Raw genomic sequence first — 11,238 nt, 5'->3', positions numbered from 1 at the left:
ATAGCTAAGAGTGGAAGAAGTTGCAGGGATTTGTAAACATGGGGGATATGTAAGGAGTTAGAAATAAGATCAGACAGTACACTGGGAGAATGTGAGGAATGCGTCTCTCACAAACTCTTCTTTAAATCTGTCATTACAGTAGATAGATATGGTATTACAGAACTGCATTTGTAAAGGAAAGAGGCTGTCTTAACCAGGGTAAAAACAAAATCCCAACTGTGTCCTTGTGTTTGAAGTAAAAAGACCAAAACTGCCAACCAAACAAAACCAGCCAACAACAACCCCACAAGCCCTCCCCCACCCCCCCATCACTCATGCTCATACCTTAGTTACAACCGCACGCACCACCTTGTTTTTCATGTGATTTTTCTTCCAATGTCACTGAAAGTTCTTATTAGTGACATATCTTCATATTCTTGATTAAACTCATTTATAACTGGTCTTGATGGCTGGTCATAAGTCCATTCACTTGGCACAGTAGTACTGCTCTTTGTATTTCTTGTCTCATTCTTGCACTTTTTACAACACTGGTGAATCTGTTACAATATTGCACAAAATATATTGTTAAGCAGTAAACACATTTTAAATAAATACCCCATCTTTTTAGAGAACTTATCCCTAACTGGGACAGCAATCTAGCATTTATTCTGATTGTTTTTTTAATGTATATCACAGTAAAAATGAAATATGAAAATACTGATTTTAACTACACCTTCATGAACTGACAGACTATTCATTATTATTATTCTTAATAAATGTTAGTGATATGTAAGGTAAGGTGCTAATGTAGTTCTTGTTTTATAGCTTTTCTGGTTCTAACTTAAGTGGAATATGGTCAGATGTGGGCTATTATGACAGAGCAGAAAACTTATGGTACATTTTGGTTTAAAATAAGAGTAAGAACTATTCTAGTGAATTAGATTTTATCTACTGAATTCTAAGCCTTTACAGGTTGTGTCATATAATGTGGAGGGGTTTTGATAGATAAAGATTTGTTGCTGAATTAGTCAGACTCAAAGGAATCTCAAAGCCACTTCGAGAAGCTGAGAACAGAATCTGCTGTGAGAAAGAGGGGCGTCTCCTCATTAACGGGGCCCCAACATGGAGTGAGTCATTGGACGTATCATCAGTGAGACTCCAGTGCATGGACAGCCCATGATACTCATTTAGCGAATCCATTCTTTGAGCGTGGACGTGTGATTAGAATATAGTTGCATATATAAGGAGGTTTGTTTCTGTAATAAATGGCTTTGCGTGATTCACATTGAATCGGAGTGCTGAGTCCTTTATCGTTCCAACAATATAATACTCAAGAAATAAGCAGAAAGCATCTGACTGTATAACAGTGATTCCATTTAAAACTTCTGTAATCCCAGTGCTATCTTTGAAGATGTATGTGTGCTGTTACTTTAGAAGAAATAGAGTGTGGGAGTGTGGGGACAGACATTTTTATTCACTCTTTATTCTTACGTAGCACAAACAAATTTTTTGAAGAGTGGATAAGATGCATGTTTTGGGGAGAATCCCCAAGTGACAGCTGTAATAGTTTCTCCATAAACCAGACAAAACTGTCATACAGATGTCATTGGGATAGTGTGTTGCTCTGCCCTACTCTGGACTTGGAAGCACAGGAAAAGTTTGGCAGAAGTAAGAAGCAAGGGAACAGCTGAGAGGACTTTTAGAATCAGAAAAAGCAGGTCAGACCTCGAGGTTAACAGCTCCATACAGAAGCTCCCTAAAGGACTTAACCAGCCACGACATGCTCAATTTAAGCAGTGGCCTGTAAGGGCCAAAGGGCCTTTGAGTCATGTAGTCCCACTTTCATTAGTTTACGCTCCAATTTTGACATAATGTACATTTTCATGAGAGGAAACATTTGTCATTTAGTAAGAAAAATGACCTTTAAAAGTTATAAACTTCCTAACTTTATAAATTTCACTGTCAGTCTGTGTGGTGGGTTGACCCCCGCCAGCAGCTGAGCACACACAGAGCTACTCCCTCAGTTGCCCACTCTCCCATCCCCAGTGGGACTTGGGGGAGAATATGAGGAAACAAAAGTGAGAAACCTCATGGGTCAAGATAGAGACAATTTATCAGGTGAAGGAGAAAGAGAAAAAAAAGAAACCAAACAAGACAACAGAAAAACAAGTGATGCAGAGGAAATCACTCATCACTTCCACCTGGTGGACCAATGCCCAGCCAGTCTCTGAGCAGTGGTCACCTCAGAAGCAAAAAACCTCCTTTCTTCTTCTCCCACTCCAGCTTTTATTGCTGAATGTGACATTATATGGTATGGGACATCCCTTTGGTCAGTTGGGGTCAGCTATCCTGGCTGTGTCCCCTCCCAGTTTCTTGTCCACCCCAGCCTACTCACTGAGGCAGCAGAGTGAGAAGAGAAAGGCCATTCAGCCACTGTTCGGCCAAAACACTGATGTGATATCAACACTGTTTTAACTACAAATCCAAAACACAACCCTACGGAGGCTGCATCCCAGCCAGACCCAAGCAGGGTTTCCTACTGCTTGCTAGTTGTGCTCACAGTGACTCATTTTAGGAGAGAGTAGGTTGGCTCACTTTTTATATTCAGATGTGAAATGCCCTCTGGCAGGCTTCTGCTGCTATTGTATTTTAACAAGTTTGACTGTTAATGTCTCTCTCTGGCATGAGTTTACTGTCTCCTTAAATATGCTTACCATGTCTCCTACTGTGTGAACAAATCTGGTTTTGATGTGGCTTTGAGATAACAGTACTTACCAGCTGGCTGGTAAGAAAACAAAACCCAAACCTTACTTGACCTAGAAGGGCAATCAGATACCATAAATTTCTTTGTCAGTCTTCTAATTTATGTCACTCATACTGAGTCTTATTATAATGAAGTTCTTGGCTGTGCAGTGAGAGAGAGCAGAGAGAGAGAGCTGTTGCCACTGTGCCAGGTTCTGTGACAGTGAAGTAGCCACTTTAAACTGCACAAGCTGAGAAAGAGAAGACAAGGTGAAGGAAATCCCGACATTCAGTCAGGACTTCGCTACCTAGAAGATCTCTGTCTTTCTGGATTTAAAATAGCTACTGATTTAGAACCATATTGATTCCTCAAGAGCAAAGTTTTCTTCTTCTGAGCAAGTTAGTTTTTTTACCTATTACCTCTTAGTCCAATTTAGACTGTTTGTTAACTTTTAAGGGAATCTGCAACAGTTGTTTTGAGAAGGGACGTTGTTTGAAGCACAAGGAATATTTTAGGTCTTCTATACATTATAACATTTGAACTACACTTGCAAGTATGGACCTTATAAACATAAGTAAAACACATTGCACTGTTGAGGGTTAGGCACAAGTGTAGTGCCATCTGTGTCTTCAAAGACTGAGGTGCTCATTTGCATCAAGTTATGGCATAACTCAGGTTTATTTCCTTTCAAATGGTTTCATTTACATAAAGGATATTACCAAGTAGGATTAGAGATATTAATTATTAGCTGATTTTTAGGTTTTGGTTCCATAAAAAATAATTGGTTAAAATTATTATGAAGTCTTTTCTGAAGTGGGGAACGTAGCCACAACTAGGAAAGAGGAGAGGATTTTTAAAATATCATGGGAAACCTAAGAATTCACCCTGGGCTTAGACAATGTTGTACCCTAAAACTTGTTTTCCTTTTCTCTTGCAAATTAATTTTGGTTTTTCAAGTTGCCAGGGTGCTTCACTGCTGGCCAGGTAAATGTCAGGCAGTAGCTCACGCCAGCTAATGGGTGGGAGTTGGCATAAAACCCTAGCATGACTGGTTGATTGGCTGGAACACGAGTAAGACAAAATATGAGAAGACACTGATGTGTGTCTAGGGGAGCTCATGAAATTAGGAGCTGGAGTCCAGAAACGTGGAGGAAAAAGGATGTATTTCAAACTGCTAATCATTTAGGCATTTTTTTCCTCATTCTCTTTTATTTCCAGGTAAAAGTAAAAAGATCAGCCAGCAACACAGAAAATAGCTTCACAGTTGTGAGCAAGCTCAGAAAGGAAAAAAACCTCATCATTATATGTATATGCATATATAAAAAATTTCTCTGTATGTCACAGCTTCTTTAGTTATATTTTTTTTTCATGCCCATGCCCTCAAACAAGCACAGGCAGGCACAGGCAGGGGGTTGTACCTCTAACACTTTAGTTAACAGAAAATAGAATGACTCTTTACTTTATCAGAGGTGTATATTCAGGCTAATCTGCTTATTATTTCTTTCCATCAGAAGATGCCACCCTTCTTTAGGTTTGTAGTATTTATTTTTGAAGTTATTACTTACACCAAAAGCTATGATAACTGTAGTGACAAAGATGGTGTATCCAAGAAGAAGGAACCAACCCCACCAGGTCTTATCTGATCTTATACAGTCTTTGCATTTGAAATCTAAAACAAAGAGAAAGAAAAATAAGGATTTGAAAAAGAAAAAAAAAAAAAAAAAAGTCGTTTTTCTGATAAGGTTTCATTTGAAGGATTCATGAGGACTGATCAGGCAGAACACTGGTCTTTATTTTTATCACATTTTCTTTCACTGTTTTTTCAGATTAAAAGGTTGAGCTTCTCATATGAGAATTGCTGTTTTCTTTTTACCTCAGACATGAGATTTTTGAACCTGTTGTAAGTTACCTATCCATGGAAAGTAAACAAATTTCTCAGTTTACTAGAAGTGAGATATCAGAAAAAAACCTTTTTTGTGGAGCACATGCTAGTTAATGATGAAGAAGCCATTTGGATTGACAATTATCCTACTAAGTCTGACTAAAACAAAAAAGACCAACAAAAAAAATCCTATACCAAACATATGCTTATGGTGTGATAGTCAAAAGAATTTCATTGGTTGCTGTGTTTGTTTTGAGACTCGGAAGAATTGCATTGAATGATTGTTAAACATAATGTGAAATCTAGAATGAGGGAGACACTTTGAGGCATTTAGCTAGAAAGTCAGATTTGTCTGGTAAGTCCACACAGAAAAAACTTGGCTCATCTGAAATAGTGTATTTCTGTCACTGAGATCACGTCCCCAGAATGGAAGTTGGATTCATAATTAGAGGATAGGGGAAGAGTTAGAAAATGAAAATATTTTACAAAGGAAGAAACTTCCACTTACCCCTACTTTCAAGTAAGCTATTTCTAAAACCATTCACACTGCTGTGTGAATTTACTGTTCATTTTTCAGTAGCTGGAAGAGAAAGCACAAACTGCATATTTCAAAAGAGCCCATTGGCTTATAAAGACTGAAGAAAATTATTAAAATGATAATGAGATCATACCAGTGTTTTGTTGTTTTTTGTGGGTTTTCTTTGGTTGGTGGGGGGAGGGGTTGTATGTAATAAAGACTCAGCAAATGTTTGTGGAGGCGACTAAAAAAACATATTTAAAATAAATATTTATTTTAATGGATCATATTAATGGATTATATATATTTTAATATACAAAATATTTAGTATTCTATAAAATAGAGTCACTGTTCTACTGCACAGTGAACTGGTTTAGATCCAAAGAAAAGTCTGTACTTGAGAAGTGTCTGTGTCCAGCTGTATGAAAAGTTCAAACAAGAGGTGTGCACTCCCTCCCCTACTCATACAACTGTAGTCTGCTTTTTCCCACCCTTCTTCCAGCAGAGGCGAGTGATGGGAAAGAAGACAGTAAGGCAAGGCTGAAGGAAAGTTGAATTCACTCCGAACATATCAAGTCTGTTTCTGTCACTCCCGAATGCTCCTTACCATGCACCGTCAGCTTGGTGCCGTTTCCACGTTTGCCCTGGATCTTCTGTGTTAGCATCACATCGCAGAAATAGGAGTTACTGGCATTCTGGTCAACATTGCTCAGTTTTAAGATGGAGAATCCCTTGAGGGTGTTCTTTGTAATGTGTACCTGTGGCCTGCCCATGCCATGGCTCGACTGGAGGCTCTTCTGGTTGTGGTAGTTGGGACCCTTTCTCCAATACACGACTGGTTCCTCGTTCTCCTCACCAGGGTACTCAAATACACATAGCATCCACACTGTGGAGTTGAGGAGCACGCTGGTATCCTCAGGGTATTGCATGACTGAAAGCTCTGGCCCGCTACTGGCTGTAAGGTGAAAATAAAAGACATGCAAAGAAAGAGAGGTATGTGCTCTTGGGCAGGGTTCTTGGCCAGCTGAATCATAGAATAGTTTGAGTTGGAATGGACCTTCAAAGGGCATCTAGTCCAACTCCCCCTGCAATGAGCAGGGACATCTTCAACTAGATCAAGTTGTTCAGAGCCCTGTCCAGCCTGGCCTGGAATGTCTCCAGGGACGGGGCATCTACCACCTCTCTGGGCAACTTGTGCCAGTGTTTCACCAACATCATTGTAAAAAATTTCTCCTCATGTCTAGCCAGAATCTCCCCTCATTTAGTTTAAAACCATTACCCCTATGTGGACATAGCCCATATCTGGCTGTATAGAAAGCCACAGCTACTGGTAAGTGTAGCAAAAGGTACACTCAATTGAGGCAAAAACCAGTTTTGCAACAGCCTTCTGAGAAACAAACCATGCAGTCAGTATTCAAAACCGAGCTAGAAAGACAGTCATTAACTTTGCCTAAAGACCGTGTACCAAATAAATTACATGTAGGGTATAAGAAATGCAAGCCCAGAAGATGACAAAGTAGGAGTTGCAAACAGAGCAGAACACTAGATTAAATTTGTCTACAGTTCCTATTATTCTTAAACCTTTGGGATGGTTTCATAAAAAAGCTTTGCTCTGGAAAATTTCAGACACTATTTTCAACTTGGAAAAAGATCTAGAAAAAATACACATACTTTTACAAACTTAAAATTTTGTTCTGCAACTGTCTGCACTTCTTCTAAAAATATATTTCCTATGTATACAATAGTTTCTGGCTCAAATTTGGCTGTGTTTGTAAGGGTTTATTAGCTATATCATTTACACAATTACCGATGACTTGATAGTCATTTGGCATAGTAAAGTTTATGTGAAAATGAAGGATGATATTAACACTCATTTTGACAACAGTTTACTGAAAAAGCTCTGAAAATACCTTCATTTTGACCAAGATGAAAACTGAAATGCTCTTCACAATTGCTGTGTATGTGCACATAGTATTTTTAAAGGAGTTATACCAGGAGATACATATTGTCAATAGCACAGATATCAATACTAAATTAATGAAAAAATATGAAAAACCTGTTTCCATGCTGTGAATTTGGAGATCTGGGGGAAAATGGAAGTTATGATTGTCCTAGAGATCAATATCACAAAACGAGACAGGATTATGTTAAAATGGGATTAGACAAAAAGAAACTAAAGATCATTATTACCATAATTAAAAGTAATGTAAATACTCCATTGATTTTATCCTATTATTTCATTACATCATTAATTAAATATTTGCATGCCCCTTGTTATAGGCAAGAATACTGGAAAACAAGGTAACACAAGTACAGCGAAACAGAGTAAATATTAAAAATGAAATAAAAACAACTGTAATGAATACACTAGGAAAAAAATCTATGCTTATTAAACTAAATATAAGTACTATCCAAGTTTACTCAGATTCACTGCTTGGAATATTTCTGATGCAATCTCAAAACAATCATCAATTTCCATAATTTTTTATCTTGAAAGTTCCTAATATAACATCCCAGAGCCTTTGGGTATTTTTTATTACTATTTTTCAAGTAAAACCTTGTATGATTACTATGTGCATGTATACTAACTGTATACACTTAATGCAGAATGGTAAATGATGGGTATTTTGAGATAAAATTCTTGCAAATCTATAGTTAACAACAAACAATAAAACAATAAATGACTGAGAGCATGCCTGAAGTAAATCTATTACTGTGCTCTGAACAGCTAAAAGGTAAAACAAAACACTGTAACACGACAAGCAAACAAAAACAAAACAAGAGCAACAACACACAATCAGAAACTTAATATGTTGTCCAGTTGACCTATATATAAAAAATATCAGCATAGATTCCTAACATTACATGCAAAAATGTACCCATATTTTTCTCCTTTTTCAGTCAGATGTAATTTTAATTTCTGTCTAGTCTCTTAAGTACTTTTATACTTCTTTTTTCCCCTCATTTTTCTTCCATAAAACGGTAGCTTCTAGACTTTACAAAGTACAACTGAGCAACTGACACCTTCTTCCTTGATTAAAAATTATCACTGCCTTCCTTGATCACTTAGGGTTTAGAGAATTATGGAGTAAAATACATTAAAAAATAATAAAAATTTTTAAAATCCCGTACTTACCTGCAGAGTGAACAAAGCATGATATCATAACTGATATACCAAGCCACATTGTTTTACTGAGGTTGCTAATGCAGAGTTTCTAAAATCTCAGCCAAAATTAGTGATACCAAAGCTTTCAGAAAGCAGTTGAAAAGTAAATTGAAGCTCTCCTAAAAACATGTTTTTAACCTTGTTTCTAAGGGGAGGTTCTTGTGGTTTCGTTCACAGTTACTATTTCCCTTTCTACCATCACACATCCTGGACATTGCAGCAAAGTAGCTTCTAATATCATAGTTTCAAATTGTACCCCACTGGGACTGTTTTTCCATTCTGAGCATTTTCTTCAGGTGATTGGGAGGAGGATCTGTTTTGTATGGCAAATCTACTCAAAGCTGCCGAAGAAAGAAAAAGAAAAAAAAAAAAAAAAGGCAAAAAAAAAAAAGCTTGGGAGCAGTGGTTAGAATGTATACAGGAAAGTTTGCAATGACATCCAACTCTGATGCTGTTGCTCAATGTTCTGTTTGTGCCTTAAAAACCGCATGGATGAAAATTACTTTTCTTTGTCTAGTATTAGTCCAACTAGACAAATCAAATGTACCTCAGGAATGGTTCACAATAAACATTATTTCTTTTTGCTGAAATGATACTGAATGCCCAATTATCGTCCTGCAGTCCAGGAGACATGAACATTAGCTGCCAAAAACTAAAACATGGTGAAGAGGGCAATGTAGTTACTCTTGTAATATATACCTTCTAAGTTTATAGAAGGCCATTAGTTTAGATCACTTCCTTGAAGCACCTTGTATAGACTATTAAATTTCATCCAGCAAAGTTACCCCTGGGCTTAACTAAAAAGTGTTTTCATCCAGCTACCATGCTTACAGATTTGAATGTCTGGGTTTGACTAAGAGAGAGCTTCCATGGAAATATCTAGTTTTCACCTGAAGGCTTTGAGAATCTACCAACTGAACAGTTGGCTGCTGTGATGACTAATTACTGCCACGGTGATTGACTGGGTCTTAATTGTTTTTCTCAGCTCTGTATTCAGCTTCTCATCACTGAAACAGCTTTAGAACTCATCTAGAGTCCTTAAAAAAAAAAAAAAAAAAGGTACTGAAGGTGATATTTTCACATTATATAGGATAATCTACTGATATTATTTTTCAAAACCACACAAAATGTGTGCAGGTTTTCTGCTGTAAGACAGCCCTATCCTGGAATAAGGTATCTGATTCTGTTTCTTGTGACTGGTACACTTTAAAGCTGGATTCCTTAGAATCCCTTTTTTTCAGGGTTAAACTCAAGTTCCTAGTCTTCACCCCTCCACCTTGTTAACAGATCCAAGGATATTCCTCCACAGAGTCCTACTGGGAGGTCACTGTCAGTTGATTTTCTACTTTGAATGGTATTTGTATTTTTAGAGTCACTGCTTTCTAAAGGGATATAGGTATACTAAGCGTTTCTTAAATAGCATTAAGGCTACAAACAAACCTTCTAACTTTCCAGCAGGTGCTATTTAATGACATTCCCTCAGTGATAGCTTGCAGAGATATTTCTCAAACTGATCTTAAATCAGTGATTATATACTCTAATGATTTTAATTATTTTCACTTATCTTTTAAAGAATCATATCCTCTTAATTCACATTCATTCAAATGTACACCTGGAGGGGGGTAAAGAAAAAAAAAAGTTACCTCATTTTGTTATCAGCAAATAAGCAGAGGTATTTAATTAATTTACCAACATCTGAATATAAGAACATCTAATTGGTTATGATACTTATTGATTACGTCTGGTATTGTGTTGATGAGAGAAACAAAAAAGTGCAAAATTCTTAAAATTTTCTGTTTCTAGATAGTACCTCCTCAGATAACATTTTTACCTGTAACACTTTGAACAAAAGTGCTCAAAGCCCTTTAAGATACTGACTTGAATAAGAAATAACTTATTCAGATGAAACTGATCAAAGACAAACAGAAGTAATTTAATGCAGCTGGTCTGGGATTCACATGTGCATTTAAGTAGCTATTCAGTACCAGAACAAAAAGGGTAGGTATTTTGTTGTTTGGGTTTGTTTTCTTCTTGTTGTGTTGTTCTTTGCTTTTTTTTTTTTTTTTTTTCCCCCCCCTGAAAGTTAATTTAATTAATCAGATAGAATTATTCCATATTCTAACTTACTGTTTATCTCAGTATTTTGATCCAATGAATTTAGCTCAGCTAAAGGTTAACCTGGTTTTAATAACATGTAATTACAATAGTGCTGATCTATACTCTTAAGTAGAATTTCAGGCTCTAAATAAGCATTTGTTTATTGGTTGAGTATTGAGCAAACAGAAAGTCTTGCCTACAATGGTAACTAACTAAGCCATTGAAAAATGCTATTTTAACTGCCTTGAAGTTTATGCATTGATATTATACAAGATGAAAACTATATATTATTTTTCTAAAACACCAGAAAAAAATGCTAATGAGTTGAAATCCTGCCAGGACTTGGATTTTCAGCTGACAGCAAGATTCATATTCATACTTAATGATAAGCATGTGCTTAAGTCTTTGCCTATTCATTAAAGATGTTTAAGAAAAATCTATGTCCCATAGGAGTGATGTGCATGTGATATTGGTGCTTTCATGAAGGGAAATATGATGACTTTTGTACTTAGCTGTGCAAGTGAAACTTGTGACCAAGAAAACATGAAAAAAGATTTGAAATAGTAGTTTAAATAAGGTTAAATCTAAAAATGCCCTTATATGGCGTAGAATAGGCCATTAAAATGCCATTGCGTAAAAAGTGCTTTTACTCTCTAGTAATGGAGAGACATTAATCTGTAAATTTTTGTCTATTTTTCCTGTGCATGAAATGATTGACAAAGAAAAATTGTGTGGTTTGAAACTTAAGACAAGTTGAGAAGAGGACAGTGACCCTTTAACTCTTAAGAAGAAGGGCATAACTTTGAAAGACCTAAGGATTAAAGGGATCAACATGTCAATCTACTTCAGAACCA

General features: G+C 36.6%; 1 protein-coding gene across 1 annotated transcript; it reads right to left on the bottom strand.

Moving 5' to 3' along the window:
• Positions 1–347: 347 nt before the first annotated feature.
• On the bottom strand, positions 348–6,050 carry LOC308045247 (uncharacterized protein; the record flags this gene model as incomplete). The annotated part of the gene is made up of 3 exons (XM_080352426.1): positions 348–536; positions 4,288–4,391; positions 5,729–6,050. The coding sequence occupies 3 exons, from the start codon at positions 6,048–6,050 to the stop codon at positions 357–359; spliced, it is 606 nt and encodes a 201-aa protein (XP_080208552.1). The 3' UTR covers positions 348–356.
• Positions 6,051–11,238: the final 5,188 nt, after the last annotated feature.

The sequence above is a fragment of the Nesoenas mayeri genome (genome assembly GCF_963082525.1).
Source record: "Nesoenas mayeri genome assembly, chromosome: 1".
NCBI classification, from domain to species: Eukaryota; Metazoa; Chordata; class Aves; order Columbiformes; family Columbidae; genus Nesoenas; species Nesoenas mayeri.
This window is presented reverse-complemented; position numbering and strand designations above follow the sequence as displayed.